Raw genomic sequence first — 27653 nt, forward strand, 5'->3', positions numbered from 1 at the left:
ATTGTGTACGGGGGACTACCGCATCTTTTTGGCAACCAACTTCTCCATGCACAATTAAATTTCGTTGCAATTATTATTTCTCTGTTGTATTCCCATTGTGCGTTCAGCCTCTGGAAACGCCCTTCGCCAGTTAATGAAATTTACGTTATTTTTATAGAGTGCAAAGTGCAAGGTGGTTGTAAAAAATAAATACAAAGTATACATTCCTATCGGTTTACCATATATCAGAAGGCCACCATTTTCGTCTTCTTCGATGCCCGCACATGTCACGTGTTTCCTGTCACAGTTGCGTGGGTGGATCCAGTTCACCAGCGGCAGGTGACAAGTTTCTCGGTGAAAGGGAAAATATTTGCTCGGAAATAAGTTTGGCTGAAACGAGAAAAAAGTACAGAAAAATATTACATACCATATTACGAAGTAAAGTGTTCAAGCTTAATTTTTGAAATTAAGAATAATCTGTGATAAGCAATTGAATCTTCCATTATTTTAATGAAAGGAAAAGTAATAAACATCTTCTCAAACAATATATTGTTAAGAAATACAAAGATCAATTAAGGAAAAGAATCGCTTGCATCATTTTCTTTCATTTTCATTTCGCACATTAATCCCTTTCCCTGCCATCACATTTCCGACTCGAGTTGATTCGTAATATTTTTCGCTTCTTATGCTAATGAGAAAACTGCCTTTTTAAATTACGAAGCATAAAGAAAACAGGAACTGCACATATATGGGCATATAATTTAAAAAAGGGGAGAAAAATTCAGACGGCCATAAAGTTTTGTTGCTGCAATCCATTTACCGGGCTGGCTTGCCATATAGCCAAGATATATGAATGCAACTGCCGGGCAGTTGTGGGGCTACTCAGGCCGAGTCCCTTTGGCCATGGCTACTTTATGGAAATTAATCAGCGCAATTATGACTCGGCAGTAATGCAATTTACGAAATGAGAAACGATACAGTGGCGCAAAAAAAAGCGGGAAAAAAGGTTAAGGCAGAAAGCCAATGAATTCGAAAGTTATTGCAAAAGGTGCTGGTATGAGGTCTTAAATTTAAGTGCGAAACATGAATGGCCCTTCTCGCGTATATGGCAATAATCGATAGCCAGGGGGAAATAATAATTTTACTTTCCACTGTCCACCTTTGAAGGAAGAATTGGCATATCCTTTCGGCACCGCGTCCATTTAGCATAAATACACAATGACAACTGGCACACACAGAAAATCCAATGAAATTGGTTTCCATGTGCCTGTGTGTGTATTTGGTTGGATGTGAAAACGATTTATTTGCCATTTATTTGTGTTTGTTTGGGCACTATAAAAAATTAAATATGTCTTTTAATTACCTTCATTTAATTTTTGTTCAAAAATGTTTGTGTTAATTAAGATTTAGATCCTTCTATTTAAAATGTTGTCTTAAGCATTATTTAGGGAATTTCCTTCTATTTTCTAATAAACAAATTAATGTTCGATTAAGCAACTGATCAAGATGCATTTTATATTTCTTTTTATATATATATATATATCACTAGTAGTTAATAGTACTTCGGCTTTACTCGTATATTAATTTTTTCCGTGATCCGGCTTTTATGCCTCGCAAGTTGAGGCATTTATTATGTCCTTTCAGGGGTTCGGACAACGTCAAAAACCCCGCCAAAGAGTTTATCAGCAAGGAGCGTAACGCAGTGGGCTTCCTTCCTACCAGGCCCCCTTCGTCCATTTCGTCCTTTATTCCTCTTTTTTCCCCAAGACTTTCCACCACGTTCTCCCTTGTTTTACCTCTTCCGTTGCCCATTGATATAACGATTGCTGTTGCAGTTGCAACTTCACTTGCTGGTATGGCCGCTGTTCGCTGTTCTTGCTTCGGGGCTCCACTGTACCCGCTTAAGGCTAACGCAGACATATGCTACGGTCCCAGACCCAGTCCCCGTCCCAGTCTCAGGATCCGGGACACAGCACCCAGCACTGGCAGTCTTTCATTAAAATTTGTTCGCTGTTGGCTTTTATTAAATGAATATCCATCCACCACCCGACGGGGGGAAAATCTCTTCCGCAAATGGAAAGCAATCAGAAAATGTTACCGTTGTATGTGCACATACATTTAAATTACTCGAAAGAGTTGAGTGGCATTTGCATTCGTATTCGCATGGGGACATTGTGCTGAAAATTACTCAAAGTGAAAAAGAAACGTGATCTCCAATAGGGGGCTTGTACTTCTTAAGGTTTTTGTTGTACTTTGCTTCGCCGAATATCTTAATGGCTTGCAATATTGACAGAAATGTACGGCAATTTCCTCTTGCGGCTAAAGCTCTCGAAAATTGATTGAGTTTTGAGCTTGGCTTTTCACTAAGTAGCTGCATTATTAAATCGCATTATCTATACTCCACGGGAAAGAGGATAGGAGCGTATTACACTGCAAATCTTCTTAGAAATTAAATTATTTCTTGTTGAAAACTGTGAAGCGAAAAGACATGATAGGCAGCACGAGTAAAACTAGAGCAAGGAAAGATTAAAGATTGTGGTGCTCAAATAATTGAACAAATTTCAATAGGTTTTTTAGAATAATTGTGTTTTATAGGGACTTAGCCTGTACCTATGATAATAGTTTGTTGAATAAAATTGTATAAGCTATAATTAATGCGTGTACGAAAACTACAAATAAGGTTTACAAGCTAATAAAAAATACAATTTTTTAAAATACTTGAATTGTAGCGGTAAAATTATTTTTAATTTGTATTAAAACATCCTTATATTATGTATGAATAAAGGATCTCAAATGACCCACCAAATTTTAATCTTCAAAGTGCACCTTTAGTAAGCTTTAGCTTTGACTATGCCAACTGCAGTGAAGCTGTAAAGGCTTAGACGTTATTGAGCCATCACTTATAAGCTAATAGGCCAGTCCCTTGTCCAAAACTCCAAATCCGATAACCACTCTTGAGACCGACACCCAGAGGCATTAAATGTTGACTCCGGGTCAAAGCAAACATTAATTTTAGTGAGTGAATGTGTGGGATATGTGACCCAAAAATTGCAGAAACCAAAATACCAATTAATTTAGGAAATGTCGGTTAACCGCATGCCATGCTGATCTCTGTCCGTTCGGAGTGAAGAAATCTGGACTCAAGCTTTGGTTTTTGTGCCCCCGATTCGTCCGTTTTCCTAATGCAATTAAAACAAGCTTAAGCCCGCCTCTTTGGGATCAATTAAATGGAGGGGATAGCTCGACAGACGTGCCTGACGACAGTTTATGCAAATTTTCAGGGCAGGCTGAGCGAGCAATATACAATTTTGGCACCCCACTCAAGAGCTCAGGGCAGCCAAAGTATTTGCATTTGGCCAAAAGGATATATCCCATTCGTGCCTCGAAGGAATCCGCTGGCATTCCCACATTCATTAAGTAATTTGTAGCCACAAAATGTAATATGTTTCTGAAGTGATCCGTGCTATTTATTTAATGCTTGTCAACCAGCGACCGTTGTCCCTTTTCTTTTTTTTCGTATTAGGCCTACCCTTTTTGACCTTTGATTGACTGACAAGTTGGCCCTAACGACCAGCCACAAGGTCCATTGGAATGACGAAGGGCGGGGACAATCAAATTGAGGCCGATTAGGATTTAAATTGCTTAAGATTTCCAGGGCCTCATTTTGTGAGCTCACATCCTTGTGTATTTCAAGTATTTCCGTGATGTGCATGCGTGGGTCTAGTTGAATATGTAATTGTATGTATGACAGAACATAAGTACACGAAGAAAATAATTATCCTGTTAAATAAAATTGCACATAGAAATTCATAGCCAAAATCATATACATATTAATCTATCTACTTTTAAATCACGTTTATTATTTATTGCCAAAAACATTTTAAAAATAAAATTTACAAGCAAAAAAAATTATATATAAAATATCTAAGAAAAGTTCCTCACGGCCATTTGGTAACTTTTTTTCATTGTGTACACATACTGTTAAACATTTTATGAAATCTATTCGCAGCCATCTGGCCTGGGGCTGTCAGCTCTTGCTCTCACTTTTACCATTTGCATGTGTTGATTTTCGCTTTTGGGATAAAACATGTTACGCTCAATCCATTTTCCCCCTTGTTATTTTCATTTTTCTGGGATTTCATTCAAGATTTTCCGGTGTGTCAGGGGATTTGTTCGCTGGCTGACTGTTCTTTCCGCTGGCTCATCCTCGTTTTCGTGAAGCGTTTATTTCATTTGCGAGCGACAAATTGTGCGTGTTGACTGTAGGAAATGAATGTCATCTTTGTGACATGTTGGCAAAATATTGAAATATGTGGGCGGCAGAAAACAATGCCGGAATCTGGGCCCGGGTCGAACATATGTAGATGACATGTGCTTATCTAGTGCGCATATTTACTGCATGCTCTCGGGCGCAAAATCGCATTTGAAAATGCCTTGATTTCATTTTCCCTTTGAAGCTCAAATATGATAAGTATCATACGCAATTGAATGAGATGGGATCAGTGGCCAAACGCAAATGCATTTCACGTGTCTCTCGATTTTTCCACTTTAAAAGCCTATTAAATTCCATTCAATGTTGCCTATGCAGGCCTCGGAGCAATTTCATAAACTGCTGCACTTAACTAACAAATGCCGGACATTTTGGCAACCACAGTTTCTTCACTGTAGGCGTGGGCCAAAATCGAGAAATGTTTAACAGCCTGCTATAAAAGAAAACCCTCACACGGCTCCAGAGTCGAAGCCTAAAAGCGGAAACTGAAATCGAAACATTCAGCCGGCTCATCAAAGTGCTTGCCCAGCTTAAAATCAATACAAATTGCACAGAGAAATGAAAATAAAATATGCGAAGAAGATTTTCATATTTTTCAGGATTTCTAAAGCTATACTGAAAGGTGAAATGAATGCAAACGCTAAATCGAACCTTCTGTTTATTTTTCCTGCCTAGATTTATTAAAAAAAGTTTTAATTTATATTAAACATTTTTGTCCTCCTACATTGAAGAAGCAGCTTCAGGTTTAACAATATAAAGTTAAGCAAGTTTTTCTTCAAGTGCTTTTCAGAAATGCCATAACTAGAAATTTTTACTGCAAATGAGGAAAAGCAACAAGCCGACACAGAAGCGAGAAAATTCCGAAATGAATTGGAAAGTTCGATAGTGTGAGGGCCGAGGAGCAACAAGCGAAACTTATTAGATGAGATAAACGAGCAGCTCTTGTCAGTACGAAATTCATAAATTTCGCAGCCCAAAAACAAAACCCATAAATACCAGTGAGGGCGAGGGCAAAAACAAACAAAAGCGAAAGCTTGACAATGAAATCAGACTGGGGAAAGTGAAGTCAAAATGGGAAAAGGTAGGGGAAAAGTAAAGAGGGAAAGGGTTGGCCAATAAATCGACAGCTGCAAAGAGACGGCTAAACAAATTGTTTAGCTAAAAATAGTCCGCACAAATTGTGGCTTATAAATTGCGCTCGAAGTGAATGTTTGCGTATACATATACATTTCTCTTTGCCCGCACCACTCGGTGTATGCGCAATTTGTTTTGGCGCCTTAAACAATTGTAGGAACGTGCCAAAAGCCGGCGAAAAGGACAAGACAAATGTTCAACAGGGAGCAATAATATTGGAAATTTGATGCCTCACTGCAAAATATAAAGAAAAAACTCCCAACCCCCTGCCTTTGCACATTAAACATATTTGTCTTTGTGGTGAAGCGAAGATTTTATTCACTTCTGTGACTAGAGAAAAGGAAATTGTAGTCGGGGCCAAGAGCAAAAGCCAAATCCATTTTGGAACCCCGTCGATCTTTCTTTTGCAAAATCGGTGAACGAATCTGTTTGCACATTCTTTTCCCAAGGCAAAAGTGTTTCTCTGTGTTGTGTGTTTTGTATGTTTATAGTTACTGCTGGTAATATTTGCTGATAGCAATAGTGTGATAGCAGACAAAGGCCGCACACCCGGGCCAAATAAGGATATAATATGCTCCTGTGAGTGTCTGCCCGCGGCATCGAGCTTGTCCAACTCAACATTGACATTGGCATAATATTGGCTTCATTTGTAACAAAGCAATATGTAATATACAAATACGCAAGTAGCCATCTGCTTGCGAACTACGTTGAAATAGAATGCCTATTGTAATGCTAAGAAAACAAGGGATTACTGTCTTAGATTTACAAATATTTACCTTTTCCTTATGGGCATTGAAGATTTCGGTCAGGAAGTGTAAAATAATAATAAATAAGAAATTCATAGATAATTGAATAGAGCGTGTGCATAGGCGACTACTAATATGGTCGCTGAATTGAAAGTCTGAAATTAAGCAATGCAAAACGATTTATTTTCTTTGTTAGAATGTTAAATAGCTTTGTGTTACTTTTGATTATTCCATAACTAAAGACATTGAAGACTCCATTGCAACGCATTTTACCACCCTCAATAAAAAATAAGTTTTTCCATTTTTGTTTTCCATATAACGTTACAGATTCTTTATTTAGTTTTTTATTCTTTGTTTTCGTTTGCTTTCCACTTTTCTTTTTGTGTGTTTTCTTGCTTTTATTATAATTTCTCGTTTAATATAATTGCAGTTGTGGTTGTCTATGAGTGAATGTGTGTATATGTCAATGTGTTCGTGTGTATGTTCGTGTATATGTTTCCTTAAATAAATATTTTCCCCATTTTTCTCAAGTGGCGCGTGATTAGCTTACAAGTTTTCACGCAGTTTCTCTGTTGCTTACTTAATTAGCGTTTTTATCATTTTCGATACTGACACAATTGATTTGTTAGTTTTTCCTAGCAGTTTGCTTTACTTTTATTTTGTTATTATTACTCGTAATTTATTCATAATTTCTTTTTTTTAATACTAATTTCCTTTTTCCATTTTTGTTTACTGTATATTAAAGTGATTTTACATAATAATGTACTTATATGCAAATTTATCTAAAACTGCATTGAAATCGGTTTTTTTTATTTTTGTTTTCGCATTTCCTTTTGTGTTAGTGTGTGTATCTGTTCTCCAATTTATTAGACTTAATTGGATTTAGGTTTCAAAGGGGAGATTCGGTTTTTGTTTGCCGCTTGTTTTTGGGTTGGTAAAAAATGCATACATAATAAATACATAGTTATCAAATAGTATGATTAACGTGTCTGTCTATCTGTCAGTCTGTCGGTGTGTGTGTTTGGGTTCCTCCGGTTTAAATGTATTTCTCATTTTATATGTATGTGTGTGTGCAGTATTCAATATATGGTATATGCTTCTAACTTACGTTACAAAATATATAACAAATACGTGTAAATGAGTATATAATTCACTTGCCATTCTACTTATTATATTTTTGTTCTGTGTGTCTTTCTGCTTCTATAAATACAAAATATCGGGTCGGTTTTTTTGTTTGCTGTTTATCTGAATGTCTTCAATTTAAAATGTTTCCATAGTTCAGTGTGTGGCTTGTGGGTGTTTGAGATTTGTTTTCGTTTCCGTTGGCTCTTCGACCTATACATATATAAATGCAAAATTTATTCATAGCCAGATGCGTTAGAAAGAAGGCCAAACTAAAAGTTCAGAATGAGCGAAAGAAAATCGAAAGCCTAAAATTAACAGTTCGTTCAAACAACCTCACGAATCTTTGCGAAACTAAAACATCATTGTGGCAGTGTTCTGTGTGTCTCTGTATTGGCGGACTTGCTGTACCGAACCACACTGTAGCTACGCAGGCAAATCATTCAAAATGGCTGCAGATATTCGTTAATGGCTACTTCGAGTTAAGTTTCGATTTAACAATTAATGTGCTCTAAAATTTCTATGAATTTTCTCAAACAAGTACAGCAGAGAAGTTTATTATTATTTATTTCGCTGTATGGTTTAACAATTACGTTAAAATCTTTGCACTTTTCAATAGTCAACTTTTGTTGCAGTTTTGTTGGATTTTTCTCCATTTCCATTTCCTTTGTTATATGTATATGGTAAGTGTTTCTTAAGTACTTTTCTTTAACGTTTCTCTTGTGGTAGTAGGATCAATTCGAATACCGAAAATTCTGTGTTGCTGTGTGGGTGATTTGTATCTGCCTAAAGTGAGAATGTATGAAAATAAGGAACTGAAACAGAATTTGCAATAGGATCATGTTTGTGGCCATGCTGCCTGGAAAACTCTATGATTTATATAAATCTCGTATATTATTTTTTTATTATGTACTTACGGTTCTCTACAATCGGTAATCGGTAAAATGTTTTTCTGATTTGTATTTTCTGGCTGACAGTTTGAAATAAAAACGAAAACTTGAATTCGACTTACATAATCAAATTTTATTGTGTGTGTCTCTATGCAACAACAAATGAAAAATATTAAAAATTTGCGACCATTATCCATCGATAAAAGTTCTACCGTGCAAATGGGAAAGTAGAATTAATCCTGCAAACGTTTGCTTTGTCGTGTGGAAAAAGTTTGTTCTTAAATGCAGTTGGTTTAAGGTTTATGTATATGGAGGATTTTATTATTTTTAGTTGAATGCGTCCTTCCACTGTAGTTGAAATGACTTAATAAGATTTAAGTTTTTACTACCAATTTCATCTGGTTTAATATTGTTTTTGTGTCTGTGTGTTCCTTTGTATACGTGCTAAAACTAATAATATATACAATGTAAAATACTTTTCAATTTTTTCATCATTAATATATATATTTTTTTCTTTTCAAGTATTCATTTTAATTATATCAATTGCGCTAAGTTCATCTAAAGGTAATTTTTCTTTTTCTTTACTTTACTTTATTTTACTTTGCCAGCATTTCTTCGGCTAGATTCGCTTTGTGTGGAGATTTTAGCATAGGTTTTCTGCATTTAGAATATCTTTTTAGGAGTATTTTCTTCTTGGAATCTTGCCAAGGGTATGCCGACTGTGGTTTACTTTAAATTGAATGATACACATTGCGAAATGTCCTTCGATTTGCAGTTAAAAATTTCGTAATGTTTATATGTTAATATATATATGTTTCGTGTTTTTAATGTATGTATATACTTGTTATGATGGAACGAAAACAGTCTTTGGGTATTCCTTTATATAAGTTTTAATTCTGTTTAATTGTAATCCTTAAAAAGTAATGCGAATTAAAAATATGATTAACATAAATTGTTGATAAATTAAAGGCGTTGAGAATTTTTCTGGCTTAACCGCTTAATGACTCTCACGAACGTCACACACTTCTAAACAGAAAATGCTTAAAATAATAATTACAACTTAAAATAATATGCACAACAAATCTGTTCGAGAATTAAAGTTATAAATTCATAAGCGCTCCTAAACTAAACTTTGGTATGCTCTCTCCTACATCTTACAATTCTCATTTCCTCGTTTTTCTTAATTCGTTCTTAACTTGCCCCGCAAAAAATGCTGGAAAAAGTGCAACCGTAATTTTCGGTTCGGGTTGCCCTAATAACTTAATCTCATTATCGTAATTGTTTAAATTTAAATGCTGATGAAATATTTTTACAAATGTCATTTTACGTGTCATAATATGTGTTTGATTTTTCCTTCATTTCCATATCCATATCCATATCCACATCCATTTCCATTTCCATTACCCTTCCCCTTTTAGTTTTCTAGTTCTTAGTTTCCATTTACGTAAAGAGTTCTGCCAACTTCAGCATTAAGATGCTTCTTTGGTTGCGCTTTCTTTGTGTGTGAGTTTCCCTCGTGAGTGGGGTTTTCATTTCGATTTAAATGCAACTTTGTATCTACTAACAGTTTTAGTTTGTTCATCTAGGTATCCGCATCGGATTTGGATTCGGTCGCTCCCTTCTCACCACTCGATTCCTTGCCTTACCTCGGTCTCCCAGCTTACAATTCTAGTTCGGTATTGTGGGGATTGGGCGCCTCGGGTCCGTACATATTGGCCAGCTTGTCGAAGCGTGGCCCCCAGGCCCCGAGGTAGTCATACTCCTGCTGCTCGTCGTCAGTTCCTACAATAAAGAAACAAATACACGGACGAAAATCCATGTTTAGTTTTAAAAATTCATTTTAAAACAAAACAAAGGAAAATGTTTTATTGCTTTTGGCATCCTAACATATTTTCAATGTTTATAAAACTGTGAAGGAATTTTTTAACAATTTTTTTTTGGTTCATCTCTGTGTAGTCAGAAGCAAAACAAAAGATAAATATACCATTTACGTTTTCTCCTAAATTTACACCCAATATTCAGCTGTATCTGATACACGTTGGCCTGGAAATGTCAGAAAAGATGATCAGTTAACAAAGAATAGAGTTCTCTAGTTTGCAATTGCAAGCTATGAGTGCTTCTCTAGGTATTGGTAGCCTACTTTTTGGGGCTTCTCAGGCTCGGTTCTAAGCTGCATATTGGGTGCAAAAACTAGTTTTAAAATACTACGTTTGTGGCCTACCTGAAGCCAACGAGCTAAGCGATCCGGCAGTGCTGCCGCCGCCCTCGTACGCATAATTCCTCAAGTCATCGAAGGGCGGCGCATTTGGATCTCCATCGGCACGCTTTTTATGCTCCTCAATGAACATGCCCACATTGGGTTCCTGACCTGGCATCAGGGTCATGACGGGATCTAGAATTTCAAATACAATTGATACAACATTGTAGTAAATAAGCACATATTTTGCATAATTTTTAACAGTATTTAAAATTTTTTTTGTTGTCTCTTACATTTTTAAAACACAAATGGTAAACCAAAATTTCAATTTTCCAGCATCTACGTTGCCAACACAAATTTGTTCAAATATCTCTAAAACCCATTTCAAGCATTCAAAGAGGAAAATTCCTTGGAATACTTACACATAATTGGCATTTTCATGGGCGCCAGCTCTGGTGGCATTGGCCCTCCGATTGGTATCTGCAGAGGTGTGATATCAAAGGCGGTCATATCATCCTCGCCGCCTCCCTCATCGTCGTAGTTGATTATATTCTCGCGCACATCATCATCGGGACCCGGATATTTGATATGCGCCTCACGGCGACGATTGTATACGACGAACACCAAGACGAGTACTGTGAATAGTTCAAATTCAACAATATTAAAATGCAATTTCCCCTCAAACAGATCCCTCCTTTCGTATGCAACAACAACAACTCCAACAAAGTGCATTATACTACGCTTAATTTAACATGCAGAACAATTTCAGTTATACTTCTCTTTTGCGGTAAAAAAGCGAATCCGAAAATGTCTGTACGACATCAGCTTGCAAAAAAATCTTAATTAAATTGCACAACCAAAACGAAACTCGGTGGAAAAAATGGAAAAAAGAGAAAATGCCAAAACTGAAAAGAAACCTAAACAAATATCGCAAACATTGTCCCAGTTTTCTGGTCAACAGAAATAGCAAATCAAGCTGCAGACGACTTGAATCCGCTGTCTCTGTAGCATTTCTAATTTCGCCAGCGCGTTTCTCAGCATATTGCGAAACGCAGACAGCATCTGTTGCATGGCAAATCCGAGGAAAATAAAAAAAGTTTCTGGGCATTCCGAGTCGGGGAAATTGCCACCGCAGCTTGATGTTGACGTTAAGTAATTTGCTTCGGCTTCTTCGTCTGCGGAAAGTTCTTCTTTTCCAATTTCTGGTCTAAAGCCAACTGGCTGACGCATAATTGCAATTATTGTGTTAGTCAAATGCGCATTCGCAATACGAAAAGTCTTAAATACTGACAATGTTTAATTTGTACTCGAAATTTTCGCGGCCTCGCCCCTATTGATATGCAACATTTTTTCCGCTGACCATCCAATGTACTTTAATTTATGGAAGTACTTTTGTTGTGTCATGTAATTTGCGGAAATGACTTTTGACATGTTTGCTCGCTGCGATCCGTCGTTTCCGGTCATTGCAGATGGCTGATTGTAATACTTAATTAATTTTATGGCTTTCATGAGATGCCATCAATATTTAAAGGACTTGTTAACTTTTGATTAAACTTATTATTGGCATAAGAAAATCAGAGAGAAGTTAAAGAATTGAAAGTAAACTATTTAACATTAAGGTTGAAATTTGTTTTGTATCTAATGAATTTACTTTTTGCTGATTATGAAAATTATAATTTAAGAGCTTTTGCTGTGAAAATATAATTGTAAAAGGTAAAACGGAAACATGGATATTTAAAAATGTTGCAGTAAATTAAAACAAATCTAATGAAACTTAAGCCCTAGACAATTTTGCATTTTCTGTTGTATTTGTTAATTAGTAAGACCAAATCTTAATGTAAATTAATTATTTTTACTAAATAAAAAAACATGCAAGGTTGTCTTACTGAATCCCTTTTAGTTTCGCAATACTTTTGCCATAGTCTTAAGTTAGTCAAACCTTAAACGTAGGAGTTACATCAGCCACCCGTTGATTCCACACCTCTTTGGCGGATCTGGGGTATACTTACGTATCAGAGTGCCCAGGCATAGAGCCAAGGCGACAATAAAATCACGGGACGGAGTCAATACGCCGGAGGCCAATAACTCCAGTTCGCAGTGCATGCCGGTAAAGCCCATGGGGCAGTGGCACTCGTACTTCTTGGGCGGATGATGATCGCGACAGCGGCCCCCATTGCGGCACGGGAACAATAGGCACTCGTTGTCGTTTACACAGGTGCTGCCGGCGCTTTTGTAACCCGCCGGACAGCTGTAGACCGAACCCCGAATGTTACGTATACGAGTGGTTGGTTGTTCGAGAGGATGTGGTGGGAAGTGTGTGTCGAGTGTGTGGGAGTGTTGAAAAATAAAAGAAATTATTTAAAATTCGTTTCCAACATGCAGTGGACTGACGTTTGTGTCATTGCGTAAGGATTCTGCATATTGTTACACTGAGAAATTAACGTTATGGAATTTTAAAAAAATCACTTTAAAATTATTTTCTTGATTACAATATTTATATTTAAATAATATTTTTGGAAAAACTAATTAATTTAAATAGGTTATTTCTAAAACAGAATGTTTCAACAAACTGACAAAAACAATTTTTTTTTGCTAGTAAATTGTTTTAACGAGTTAATTTATAGTATAATCAAAAACTTTTAAAACGATTTAAGTTAATTTAATGTTTTGTAAACACAAAAAAGCAAATATATATATTTTTATTTATAAATATTAAACATTTCCCCAGTGTTCGCTTGCTTCTCTTTGTTCGTTTAAATAGTTATGAGAATGGAATATTTTCCTTTGCTCTCTTTCGCTCTCATCCTCTTGAAGTGTGAAAAACTGTCAAAAAGTCTTTACAAACGTTCGTTACAACTTTACTATTTTTTCCTTATTTTTGCATTGTAGTTATTATTTTACGCTTTGTGAGTTTGTAGTTTCGTTTTCGGTCGTGTGATAAACTTTTTGCATTTCCACTCGCCCTTCATCGACTCTTCCCTCCTAACACGCATCTTAAGTGCTGTTTTTACCATTTTTGCTTGCTTTTATGATTATTATGTAACAGTTTTTGTTTTCTTGGCTGGAATTGAATAAAGTTCTTTTCTCTAGCTGCATTCTTGGCATAAGTTGAATTTCATTTCATTTTGTCTCACTTTTCATTTCTATTTTTTGCTTCCGTTCTTAAGTTTGTTTTGATTAGTTTTGGCTAACGCACTCACTCTTGTTTTTGGGAAGCCGAGGGATAAAAACTTGGCAATGTCAGTTGACTTAACCAATTGAGGTGAGAAATGGCCAAGGGAGATTTATTTGATTCAAGGCTTGAGTAATTGAGATGCGTCTGATTTTGTTATTTTCTTATAAAATTTTAAATAAAAACGGATCACTTTTCACAGTTGAAGGACACTTTATATATTTGAATAAAAATTATGGCCCTTGCATAGTTCATTTTTAGCAAAGCACCAAACTGTGAAGCTCTAAAGAAAAACTGTTAAAAGACATTGCCCAATAAAGCTTTTAGTATTTCCAGTCAATGTAAAAAAGGGAGTAAAATTTGTTTGCCCTTCAGCTGGTTTCTCTTTTTTCTCATAGCCCTTAAAAAATTCATGGCTTGTGAGTGACTTTTTTGGCAAATACAATTGAATACTTTTCAAATGCAGACTCCAGACATTTTTGATATATTGACGATTATTGGCAAATACCATGGCTTGACCATCGCATACTATTCACAGCGGGGGAACAGAAAAAAACGGGCAAACAACTTGAAAAGAGCGAGGATAGAGCAAATACCTCAAAAGCAGCAAGAAACTTTCACACTAAATCAGAGCCAGTTGAAAAGTTGAATGGGGGATAGTTTTTTTTCAGTTTTGGCTGCTTTTCCTTGCCTTCGATTGCTCCCAAGTGCGTAGTTTAAGCCCATCAGAAGTGAGTGAGGTACTTGATAATTTTTACGAATTTTTCCTTCTATAAAGTTTGCCATATTTTACGCCATTAAGTTTAAGTTAAAGTTGACTCGGGCACGAAAAAATTTCTGTACGCTCCACGAACCGTATTTACTTTTGAACGTTAAGCAAAGGTGGCATATAAATGGAGCTGAACTCTAAGCCTGAAACTGGCATTTTTCTGGCTGTTTACACACATACCCGGCATTTAACGTAAGAAATCGAGGAAAAAAAAATGGAAATGCAAACGTAGTAAATCCTCGCGGGGCATGTAATGGAACTGGCAGCTTCTTAGTGCCACTTTTCCAACCTGCTCCTTTGAGCTGTCTGATCATCCTGTCCTCCCTCGTCTGTATCTTTCAGATTTTTTTTTGTATTTTTCTATATAAGGTGGGCGGACTTAGTGCATCGTGATTTCTCGAAATGCCAAAGCTAACAACTGCAATTGCTCTTCCTCGGTTTTGGGTGGCTTGCCCCTGTCTCTTCATGTGCAACTTGTATCTCTGACTGCACATTTGTTAACTTACCTGAAGGGCATTTCAGGTCTTGTTCTTTGTCTTGGCTGAGTGCATTTGGCAGTGTGTGATGGGAGCGGAGAGTGCAGAGTGGGTAAAAGTATATCACAGAAAAGTAAATGGACTGTGTATTACGGACTCGTAGTCCGAATTAAATACCCAGAAAGAAGTTAAGTCACAAGTTCATTATAAATTCGTTACATAAAATATTCACACGCACACCAAAAGATGGAATAGTTCTACACATTGAGTGGAAGGCTGAACAGAAAATGTGCCAAAAACAAACATCAAAATGGTATGCAGATGAAATCATAGCTGGATGAATATGGAAATGGTTTTTTCAATGGGTTAAATGTCACCGGGCATATTAAAAGCCATGTGCCAAATCTATACATTTTCAATAAAGTTGGAATCGGTGAGCCGTGATTTTGGTATCAAATGATTGGATTTATAAATGATAGAGACAGAGATGATAAAATAAAAGCAAAGTGCATAAAAGGGCCTTTGAAAATGTCGAATTGATGGGAAAATGAAATGAAATTTGCATGAAATTGATTGGATGATTGCGACCAGCTAATTAAGTTGGCATAACGTAACAACATAGATACTAAAACGCTAAGCATTCGCTAAAGCACTAATTGCTTGTTTATAACTATTAGTTGTTGTTGCATATTTGGGTTATTTTTTTGCATTTATGGGAGATATCTCTTTGGTTCGATGCTCACTCAGTATGATTAAAAGGCAGACCAATATCGCCGCCAGGGCGCCCATGCTGAGCTTTAAGGTCTGACCCTCCTGCACCAGTTCGCAATTCTCGCCCCAGAAACCGTCGGGGCAAATGCATCGATATCGCAGCCGGGGCTCGAGATTGATGCAAGTGGCACCGTTCATACAGGGCATATCGAGACACTCGTTGCGATCCATACAGCCCTTGGAATCGGGCGACATAATGCGTCCTTCGCCGCAACTATTCGTTTCGTATTTCAATCACCATTAGTTTCACATTAATTAATAGCTGGGATCAATGGCAACAAAAACTGGGCAACCGAAAATGCAAATATCGAATGAATGTTCCAATTGTATGACTATAATATTTGAGATAGGTCCAAGTTAAGTCAGCGAATTATGCAGGTTAACAGAAAGAGCAAATATGTATGACTAACCATATCAGTTTCATTTCGATGTGTTTTGTTCGCATGATGTTGTTTACCAATCAATTTACCAATGATTCTGTATTCATACTCAAACATTGTTTAAAAGTACCATATGGGCAAACAAAAACATATTTTAAATGTTTAAAGTTTTCAATTTGTGGGTCACAAAAATAAAACAAAAGAAAATAAGGTTTGGAACTATTGTTCCACTCGCATTTACTTAGCAGATTGATTTTCCACTGGCCACAGGTCGATGGGAAAAGCTTAAGGGCAACAAAGTGTAAAGTATGGTACGTGTGTGTGTTAAGCAAGGAAAAGCGAGGTAGAAGTACCTGTGCTAAGCTTGTTTCTTTTGCTCTGGGTAACGAAACAAAAGCGTGAATATGTACAAAGACCATTACAAGCCTGACAAATGCTCTTTGCCACCGAATCGAATCTCGGATCGACTTTAACCCGAAGTCAAAGCGAAATCGGAAACGTAAGCCTGAGCCGATTGATTTGTCACGCAACGTTTAGTGCCAATCACTAACTGACTTTTGTGCCGTGTGTGTGGACGAGTGTGTGTGTGTGTTTGTATGTGTGTGGGGGTGTTGAGCTGAATCTCCGGCACGAGGTCCTTTGACGGACAGGTCATCCTGTAAGCTTTTCGCCGGACTCTGCTCCCCTACTCTATGTATTCTGTTATTTTTCCTTTGCCTGCCTTTAATTGATTAAGCCTATCAAATGTTAGCTTTGCTTGCTTATCAAAAGCCAGCGATTTGTTTTCCTCTTGTTTCCTTTTGTGTGGTATTGGGATTAGGGATTCTCTGTGCTGTTTCTTATCGCCACTTTTGGCTTATGGGTATATTGTGGTTTGTTTCTTTTTTGCAGTACAGTCCGAACAGTCAATTTATTTAAATGGTTTAAATTTTTCTTTTTGATTGATGAGAAACGAAAAGCAATGGGTGATTTCCTTAAGATGACTATAAAATGTATAAATGGGAAAGTTGGAAAAAAAGAAACTTACGTGCACTCGTAGACATTCCACAGGTCCACGCACTCGAAGGGATCGGGGCAGATAACATTCGAGCAGGGTTTGTTCGAAGGACAACCCTTCTCCAGATTCCTGGCCATTGTGGCCTGACCCCATTGGGTGCCATTCATCGCCGGTGGCAGTGGAAGGTGTTTGCCTTCAAGACTGTATAAAATAAAAAGTAATCGAGATAAATTAAAAATATATCTAAGTGCTGGCCAAGTTAGGAACCATAAGTATTAGATGGCAATACGCACCGTATATCATCGAGACAGCTCTTCTGGTAATCAGCGTACACCTCAAAGGTTCTAACGCCAGTGTATTCGGCCTTTCCGCCCGCATAGACACCCTCCTGTTTGTCCACCAACAGCCACTGATGACCCACAAACTCAAAGGTCTCGTTGTAGCGACGACCCTCGCCGCCGTCCAATTCCAGGGTAGCAGCAGAGCCGTACCGATTCACCTTCACCACATGCCACTGGCCATCGTTGACCACAATGGCGTTCAGCCAGAGATCCCTCTCCTCGGTGCGAAGCGAGTTCAGATTGTAGCGGAAGTGCAGATGACCATCCTTGATCTCCAGAATTCCGTACTCCCGATTGTGCTGATCGCTGACCCGGAACAGTTCGCCGTACTCCTCCCTCGTGCGGAACCTCAACTGGACTTGGGTGCTAAACCGATCGGGTTCGAAGCTCAGGGCATACTTGACGTAGCTCTGCGCCTTGAAGGTGGTGGGTATGGTGGGAATGTTGCAGGCAGGACCTGTCCAGCCCGGTCGGCAATGGCATCGGGCCTCGGACAGGGAACCCACACAATTTCCGTGCTCCCAGCAACGAGCTGTGGTCTCCGTTTGGGCGCAAACTTCCTCGGTTTGCGGACAACCCGCCACGCTGTTCCGCGAAAGTCCCGGATGAGCAAGGTCATAGAGCTTGGAGTTGTGAACCAAGTTCCTGATGCAGCCATCGAAGCCCTTGGCCGTGGGCATATAGTGCCAGAAGTAGAGGCTCTGGTCGAACTGTTCCCGGTACAGGCCACCCACTTGCAGAGGAGCATTCACATTGAGATACTCATCAAAGGGCGGAATTTGTCCTCTCGCCTGACACGACATATCGTCGAACTCCGGCGGAGTGCCATCCTCCATTTCGGCGATCTCCGCCGATTTGCAAAAGTCTACAACCATGCGAATGCTTTCGGTATTCCAGAACAGGTCGATCCTGTGCCACTCCCCATCGTCCAATGTCTTCTTGGTCTTCACTCTCAGCTCCAAAGTTCCCGAACCGAAGTCGATGAGGAGCCTGGGATAGCCTCGCTCCAATTCCAGGGCAATAAAATCGGATATGAGCTTCTCATCCCTCTCTGGTGGCACAATGGGTCCGTTGTAGATGATGAGACCATCTGGCTTTCGGGTAATAAACTCCAGACTCAAATGCGACTCGTCGCACATTTCAAGGGGAGGATACCAGGCCCAACCGTTGCCACGGAAACTGCGCGTGGTTTGCTGGCACCTGGGACCGGCATAGCCCACGGGACACGAGCAGTGGGGCCCAAATCTGGTGTCCACACAACGTCCGCCATTGTGACAGGGTGTGGTGCGACACGATTCCGGTTTGGTGAAGTTGCGAGCACCGCAAGTACAGTCCGCAATGGTGTCCACTCGAACACCGACCAAAGCAGTTTTATTTGCATTCACCATGTAGGGCAGGGGACTGATTTCCAGGGAATTCGTGCAGCTGCCCTCGCACATTTGGTTCTCGTACAGACACTCGTCGATGCCCACCATGGTGATATTGATGCCCACATCCTTTTCGATCTCCTCGCGGTGCATCAATACAATGCCGTTCAGCCTGACGGGCTTGTAGTACGGCGATCCGTGGGCCGAGAACCGGACATCGGTTAAAGGCGGATTTTTCCTCTTCAATTGCACACTGAATATGTCCACGTTCTCCCTTTCGGTGTTAAGTAGATCGGCCAGCTTGTCCCTAAACCGATCCATTTTGGAGCGACTCATGCTCTGCGTCCTGTAGTTCCACACTCGAATGAAGTCTTCGTCCGAAATGCCAGACAGGCGCACCGAACCGGAATTGATGACAGCTTCGTGGGGGATTTCTCTCACTGTGACCGTGACATTTGCCGGAATATCGGTTTGGGTGTGCTTGCGGTCGTAGACCTTGAACCTGAGATGGTATCGTCCCTCGCGAGTTCCCGCTCTCATGGTGACCATGCCGGAATCCTCATCCAACTTGAAACGCGGATGCTCCATGGCCTCCCAGTAGAACTTCTTGTCGGGCAGATCCCAATCGTCCAAATCGTACACGTAGACTCGACCAACGGGCGTGTCTGGCGACTGCCCCTGGTAGTTGTAGACGAAGATGTCCTTGGAGCCGGGCTGCATCTTGTTGTCATTCACATCGCCAATAATGACGGTCAGTGTACTGGTTCCCGTCATCGCTGGCGAACCGTGATCCTTGATCACAATCGGGATCATGTACTCCTTCTGCTGCTCGCGATCGAAGGATCGTAGGGAGGAAATCACAGCCATGCCGTCACCATTGGCACCCTCTGTAAATTTTTAACAAAATAAATAAAATACATTTAACCAAAGAAAGCCATATATTCCTTTAACCATATAGTCTACATTGAAGAGCCCCCAATGGACATTCAAAAATCCAACATACTGTTGAATAAACTACGAATTCTCGGGCATGTAACTGCCAAAGGACCTTCCCAAATCTAGTTGCTATGCAGGACTTCAAAGGCATTTGCCAGTTAGCCGTAAGCTCTGACAACTAACCAACCCAAAAACTAAGCTCTTTTATTAGCCCGCACGTTTTCCACCTGATTGCAGATGCAACTTGTGCAATGGCCCATTTGTTGTAATTACGCCTTTGAGCCAACAAGTGTTAAGTCTGGACCGGAGGAATGGAAACTATTGCCCCCGGAGGGGTGGAAACCCCAGGAGACGGGCGAGAAAGCACATTTGAAATGTATTTTTAAAGACACGCCATGGTGTGTTTTTAGGCAAATTGTATGCAAATAGGAGTCTGGAAAAGCCTGTTCCCCCAAAACGTTTGCATAAAGTCACAGAATCGTAGCCGTGCGGACTCCCCAACTTTCAGCTTTTTCCATTTCCCAGCTGGGGTATCAAAATTGGATTGCCACCCACACACAAATTGTGACTGCTTGGGCACTTTTTCCACTTTTTGCACTTTTTCTTTTCTTGGCTTTGCGAACGAAGGGAGGTATGCGATGCATACATATGGAGTTTGGAATTTGCGGCAGACTCCCCATTGACCGGGGGTAATCTAATTGAAAACTTGTGCATTTGCCATTTTATTTCTCGCACAGGTGGGTGAGTCTATGCTGCCTTGCTTATATTATTATTTAAATTTCAATGTGCGATGCGGTTTACGGTTTCCGTGTTTCATGGCCAAAGATTCCTGGCTATTCATTTCGGGCATCCTCTGCGAGGTAATTGCATTTTTATGCTATTGTAAGCGTACTGTGACACTGGCCACAACCCTTTTTCCGGTTCCCTCAATACTTCGCAAGAAAATTTCAATACTGTGTGCTGTATACAGTAAAAAAAAGAGCTATAAATGTTACGCTGGTGCATTGTTTAAGCTTTGACCCAAATATTTGGCTAACTTTTCTATAGCAGCCGGCAAAGTTTTGGTCAGTTCGCAACTATTTTAGATCCCTATAACCTTTTCATGCTGAGTTTTCATGTGCTGAAGTTTACAAGTAAAAAAACTTCCGTCAGAAGACAAAATAATTGTTAATGCATTAGAAATTGAATTGCTTGTAGGTCTCAATATTCTAAGTTTTAGTAATGAAATATGATCCCACAAAAAAATTAAAAATGTATATATTATAAAAAATGATTAAATAAAGTAAACTCACTTTGATCCTGCTCCACCTTGAAGGAAGCCCGGATAATATCGTCGGCACTGGGGTCCAGACGGAACTGGAATGGTGGACCATTACTCTTCGAGCGATCGTCATCGTCGGTGGCCAGGATTTCGACCACTTTGCGTGGTGGCACATGCTCCGGCAGGACTGGTCGGTAGTCCTTCAGGAACTTGGGGGCATTGTCGTTGATATCCTGAACGATGACTGTGAGCGTGGCGGTGGCGGTTTTCGGAGGAGAACCGTCATCGATGGCCAGAATTTTGACCTGATGACGGGGCACAACCTCGCGGTCCAAGGAGCGCTGAATGGTGACCGAACCGTTTTGGTTGATGGCAAACTGGCGCTGGCGATCCGACGAACGATCGATGGAGTAGGAGACCTTGCTCTTGCCACCCTGATCCGGATCGGTTGCCTTGAACTTCTCGAGTTCGGTGCCCACTTTGGTGTCCTCGAACACGGAGACCTCCACATTGGCCCGCTCGAAGTGCGGCTTATTGTCGTTGATGTCCCTCAGCTTAACCACAACCCACGAGTAGGCCACGTGGTACTTGTCGTTGTCGTTATCCTCGCCCTTGTCGTTCACTTGAATGCGGAAACGGAAGCCATTGCTCTGCAGCTGATCCTCGTAGTCCAGCGGCTGGACGATTTTCAGGGAGCCAGTGCCGTCGTTGTTCCGCACCATGGTGAATTTATCGGCCCCATAGCCGCTATTGTCGATGACCTTGTACTGGAACTTGTTCGTTTCGTCCTCATCGTGCACAGTCACGGTTAAAATGGGCATTTCCGGCAGGGCCGTGCCATCCGTTTCGTCCACTTCCGTGAACCATTCGTCCTTGGTGAACTGTGGCGGCATGTCGTTGATATCCTTAACGCGTATGGACGCCGTCCCCGTCCCCTTTAACCCCCCGCCGTCCATCGCCACGACCTGTATCGAATAGTCCGGCGTCCTCTCGCGATCCAGACAACACACCGCCGTCTTAATCACACCCGTGTCGGGTTCGATCTCGAAAATGGGCGACCCGGTTTCCTCCTCAATCACGTTCTTCTCGATGGAGTACACCAGGCGGGCATTGGAGCCCTCGTTGGGGTCGTCGTAGTCCACGGCCGTCATGGTCATCACAACCATGCCGGCGGTGCCGTTCTCCGTGACATTGCCAAAGTACACGCCCTGAGGGAAAATGGGCGCGTTATCGTTGATGTCCTTCAGATTGACCTGGACGTCCGCGTAGCCCACGAGTCCCTCGCCCCCTTCGTCCTGGGCGAATACAGTGAAGCGCCACTGGGGCCGACCATTGGGTTGATCGCGATCCAGCGGCTATAGAGGGGCATAAAAATGAAAGTGTGAGTTTAAGTGTAAAACGCTGTTGTGGTTTAATATGCACGGGGGTATTGTGTAATTTCAGCTGTCATAAACGCAAAACCGATTAACATCGGGTGGAGGGAACATCACAATGTTGTGGGTTAAGCACTCCTGCCCCACCACATCTTTAACCCATGAAATTATCCCCTTATACAATAATGCTGGGTAAGAGGACACAAAAAAAAAAAAAAAAAAAAAAAACCGAAGTGAAGCCTGAACCTGTCCCTGATGTTGATTGTGACTTTGATACGCATTCACAGCAGGCTGAGTGATGACTTGCTCCCACCTGGGCACCCTTAACCCCCCAAACACCCCACCTTTTCGTTAACCCTCCGCACACGTATGCAAATGTTAAAAAAGCGCAAGAGCAAGAGGAAAAAAACGATTTTAATCAGTACTTTGTATCTGTTGGCTGGCGGCAACCCTTGGATAATACTCCAAACCCTTGTTAGACCCCTTAAACCTCAACCGACGACATGTGACAGGCACAGCAGACGGACAACAGGAGCTTTTCATGGCGCTGACATTGGATTTGTCGTAAAAAAATGTGTACGAGGCGACACCAACAAAGGAAATGTGTGTATAAAAAATTTTGGTGATGGATTGCACCCAAGGATACTCTGGCAAAATATAGCTCAGCAAATAACGAACAGATTTTGGGTCGAATATCCATTTTCTGTCATCTTGCCTACTTGCCTACATCAATATTAATTACTTTTCTTGTCACGAACAAATTCAAGAAAAAGTTACTAAATAATAATTATTCTGCGCTTCACAATAAGCATGAGTAAAATGTCATTTAGATTAAATGCCAATTGTTTAGTTAAAACGCTACTTAAATAACTTTTGTTTTCCAAATTATATAAATTATAAACATAGAAATTTTTAAGTTTTTCAACGTACTAAAACTCCCTAAAAGTACCCTTTAAATATGGAATAAAAGAGAAATATGTACACATAACCCCTGCGTAGTCATCGCTTTAATTTGCATGACAAATTTGCCAACATTGTTATGACATATTCAATTTAAGGGATTAGTTGTGAGTGGGTCACGGACTGTGAGTTCCAGCCCCCTTAACAAAGAAATGCGGTACAGCTGTTTGTTATCCCTTATCAAGTCCTCCTCCCTCAACTTTTCTAAAATTATATTCACGTAGAGTGAGATAGTATGTGGACTAAAATGGCTGAATTGTGCGGCACGAATGTTATTCGTTTTATTTTTATTTTAGCTGGACGCATGGGAATTTCATTTAATTTGGCTTTGGCTTTTTTGGGACTATGTGTGAGAGTTAAGTGAAATTTTCCAACTCGCATTTGGCGAGGGATTTTCAATTGTGATTTTGTAATTAGTTTTTATACACTTTTAAGTTAATGCTTTTGTAGGGCCTTTAAGTGAAAAATTTAATGGGCAACTTTTAATTTCTTTTGATTAAATCAAAGTATTAAATCTGCTGTACATTTAATTTCAAATGAAATATTTACTTTTAAAGTCAGAGAGACCCTATGGATCATTAGTCACTTTCTCTGCATCACAGAAATCCATTAAAGCCATTTATTTAATAGCTACAATGAGACACCTCCTTTGTCCAACAATTGCAACTTTAATATTAAATAATGAGCACGTAGACAGTTTCGCACGTTTGCATTTTGTGGGGATTGCGATTGATTCGAGGCGGGTTTAAGTGCACATTGATGGGGCTTAATCATCGAGAGCATATTTCGAAAACTTGCCGTTATTTTCATTTTCAAACCATCTGCGGCCTCGGCCGGCATGGATTTTTAAATACCGTATTTTATTTTATTTTATTTTATTCATTTTTATTTATGTGTGCGAACATTTTTGCGCTTCGGCCATTGGCAATTGGTTAATGCTTAAATTGCGAGCCAAGCACTGCGGTATTGTTTTCGCTGATGACTTACCTTTAAAACGAATATTTCGCCGGTGGTGCGGTTAATGTCGAATTTGCTATTGGCTGGATTATCCGGATCAATGCCTTGGCCCGTGAGGAAGTACACGATGTTCTGGGGACGATCCTTGTCGCCATCTGTGGCCGTAACCTGTTTATCGAGCGCGGCGAATAAATACAGATATTTATTATTTATGCTCGGGAAATTCAGCAAAAATCGAATCAAATTAAATAAACGAACGGAAAAAAAAAATTAAATAGTAAAGAAATGATACAAACATGCCATGCAAAAACTACTTAAATTAATAAACTTTTTTATGATTTGGTTAGTTTAGATGTAAGTGCAGAACACATTTCTTCACTGTTCCAATAATACCGGCCAGTAGTATTTATTTACTTTAATTACCATTTGCCTTTTTTAGTCATTTGCTATGCATTATAATTTATTTGTCAAATGCTGTCAAGTATTAATTTTGGTCAGTGAAAAAATATGCTTGTTAGAAGTGAGTGAACACGAAATCAATGGTAAATAAAATACTATGTAAATGTAAATATCAACAAAGTTTAAGTGCTGACTGATTGATTTTAATTCCCTTTGTTGGCCTTAAGCGCTTGCTACGTCCATTTTAATTAAATTAGTTGGACGGCAGTTGGCCACAAGCGAAACATAGTAAAACCACAACAGAAATCTAAACGGGTCAAGCTTAATCGTGCAAATGGTTGACATTAATACTTAAAGAGCGTATTGAATTTAATTAGCAGCTTTTGGGAGTAAACAGAAAATGGCTAATGAAAAATATGTACGATAAATAAATTGTGAAAATGATGCATAATATTTACGAAGGCAATTAAAGACCGCCGTGATTTTTACAGAAACCAATTGATTTCTCGTTAAAGGCTCCCCACTAATTGTTCGGCTCGTATTACATCGCAAAGTTATAGAGTTTTAACAGTAGACCGACCGTAATGCCCAAAGGATTTTTCTTTTCAATTTACGCAATTACCGTTGAATGGCTTTTAATAAATTCGAGCATTACACCTTGCACATATGCCGATTATTCATTATGTTTACGTATTGTTATGGCTGGTTTACACAAAGTTAACATGGCAAATGAGACTGAATGAGACTGAATGAGACTCTGTGTGGCTCAGTTGTGGGGTTAAATTAATTGTTATATGGTACTGCTTTGTTTGTTTGCCTTATGCTATATTTTGTATTCAGAATGAGTTTATGTACAGGACTCTGATATGGTAAATAGTATAGCGACCTGCATGATGGTAAAAGGCGTGTCGGTCATTCCCTCGTCGAGAGTTCGCTCATAGGATGTCTGCGGGAATCGCGGTGGCAGATCGTTGACGTCGCGTACATTTATGACGATTGTTGTTTGATTTTCATTCAAACTGTCCGACGCAACCAATTTCAGTTCGTACTTTATGCAAACATTAAATAAAATATATGGCCAACGGGAAATTGGTGGGGGAGAGAACGAAAAAGTAAAAAATCAACGAAATTAAACAATAAATTTTAAATGCACATAAATTACGAAAAGAGCATAAAACTATTGATTAAAATTAAATGAAAGCTCGCTTGATAATTTACACATGTTCGAGATGGATCCAGCGAATATCTTTTATATGTTTTTCCACTTCTGACTTGACAGCTTATATGCATTTTTCATATTCAAATGCTCGCTTGTTTACTCATTAAAATGCAATAATTTAATCGACTTATTCAATTATGCATTACAAACTGAATAGTAAATTGAAAGTACGTACGATAATCGGCGTGTTTTCAAGTCATCTTAATATTTTTATAATTTTTTGTATCGTTGCCTGCTTAATGATAAATCAATAGCATTACCATGTATTTTTTCTGTGACCGCATTTTAAATGCTTTATGTGTGTGTACTCTGTAAATAAATGTTATACTTTTTTCGTGGCCCACAGTTTACAACATTTGTCCCTTTCTAGAGTGGACAACACTTTTAATTGTTCAATTACTTTTCGTCGTTTTTTGCACTAGCCTTAAATCAAACGAAAAAGCGGGAAATGGAACAACATGCAAATGGCTTTAAATATTTATATTGCATTCTCTATACTTAAAAAATTGCATTGGTTTTGTTTTTTTCATTGTAAGTATGTTCAAAACCAAATTAACAAAAAACGGGTATTGTAAAGTCCATTAATTTTGTAGGCTAGTAAAATACCTTAAATATGTCAACCATTTTTATTGACTGACTGAAAAGGGATGGAAAAAGTGCAACACTTTTGGCATGATTGAAATAAATATTGGCAATGAACAATAAAATCCAAATGAAATAGTTCTAATAATCATTTCACTCATTCTAAGTGTGGGTAATTTTGTTGTGCAATAAAATGTTGTTCAGGCAGTTTTTTCGGGCGGGGAAAAACTTCAAAGCAAAAACTCAACACATGCAATAAAATCTATCGGAATGAAAACTCTACCGAAAAAACAAAACAAAAGTTGTGAACTAAGTTTTCGATTGATTTTGTTTCATTCATTGACCTGCAAGACGCGTTTTGGCAAATTACGATCATCCTCTTCGGTAATCTGGGTGCGATAAGTGGGTCGCTCAAAAACGGGGGGATTATCGTTCACATCCTTGACATGGATAATCACGGTGGTGTAGTTCTCCTTCAAATTATCGGACGCGGCCAAACGAAGCTCATACTGAACGCACAGAGAAAAAAGTTTATCTTAAAAGGTCATCCATCTTAATTATACTATAAACATCTATTTATTGATACCCTACTTAAATTCTTATTAATGTATTTCCTTTTGTCAATTTTTAAAGTACATATTTTCTTATCTGTATTACTTCCTTTGAAAGTTATAAATTTTATTTTGTTTACATCTTCAGAATATATGCACATATTACACACCATCATATTTATTACCAAATTCATATTACGATATTAATTTTTCGGCTTAATAATTGGAAATTTTTGCATATTCTCTAGGAAATGTTTCCACAGCCGCCTTTCAATTAAAGTTTCAAAGATTGAATGACTGACTGAATCTGCACTTTGGCCAATTGTTCAAATTGCAATTCAATTAATGGTTGGCCACCGCTTTTCTTGCCTTTGGTATTTGACTTTTTGACCGCAGCTCGTGCAACAAAACTTGTTTGAACTTTTAAATATTTAAGCAGCCTCGCGGTGTGCGAGCGAGTAAATTGAAATTCAAAGGGAGAGCGAGTTTCTTAATGAATTTTATAGTTGGCCAAGAAGAAGAAGGAGGTCTTAATGGATGGTTGGGCAATGAAATCAAATTTGCTCCGGGTTTTTTAAAGATATTTTTTAAAGATGTGTATATTCTTTTTATGAATGTAAAATTGTAATCCTTGTTGTCCCTTATGTGTTCTCAGCTTTGCAATGACATAAACAAATCTCACAGTTGACTAAGCTCGCAACGCTTATGTCATAAATATATCTGTGCTGCGAAAGAACGTTTGTCGATTACAGAGGACTCCTCTACGGGTTTCCACTTTGCATTTTTCATTTTTTGTGTACGCGG

At 39.0% G+C, this 27653-nt stretch overlaps 1 protein-coding gene across 14 annotated transcripts in view; it reads right to left on the reverse strand.

Moving 5' to 3' along the window:
* Positions 1-6422: 6422 nt before the first annotated feature.
* The window catches only part of LOC128262233 (neural-cadherin), a 130069-nt gene continuing 108838 nt past the window's right edge, over positions 6423-27653 (reverse strand). For 6 of the 14 annotated variants that reach the window (XM_052996362.1, XM_052996364.1, XM_052996360.1 and 3 more), the window contains 9 exons: positions 26643-26807; positions 24129-24266; positions 20840-22163; positions 17197-19498; positions 16934-17104; positions 15499-15740; positions 10761-10973; positions 10363-10533; positions 6423-9923 (listed from right to left, as the gene is read on the reverse strand). In XM_052996362.1, the coding sequence (XP_052852322.1) occupies positions 9802-9923; positions 10363-10533; positions 10761-10973; positions 15499-15740; positions 16934-17104; positions 17197-19498; positions 20840-22163; positions 24129-24266; positions 26643-26807 (4848 nt within the window). In that variant the 3' untranslated portion in view covers positions 6423-9801. Of the gene's footprint in view, positions 9924-10362; positions 10534-10760; positions 10974-12347; positions 12587-15498; positions 15741-16933; positions 17105-17196; positions 19499-20839; positions 22164-24128; positions 24267-25383; positions 25546-26642; positions 26808-27653 lie in introns of those variants that run through there. The other 8 variants (XM_052996369.1, XM_052996370.1, XM_052996367.1 and 5 more) reach the window with 5 other exon arrangements.

The sequence above is a fragment of the Drosophila gunungcola genome, unplaced genomic scaffold (genome assembly GCF_025200985.1).
Source record: "Drosophila gunungcola strain Sukarami unplaced genomic scaffold, Dgunungcola_SK_2 000001F, whole genome shotgun sequence".
Taxonomy (NCBI): Eukaryota; Metazoa; Arthropoda; class Insecta; order Diptera; family Drosophilidae; genus Drosophila; species Drosophila gunungcola.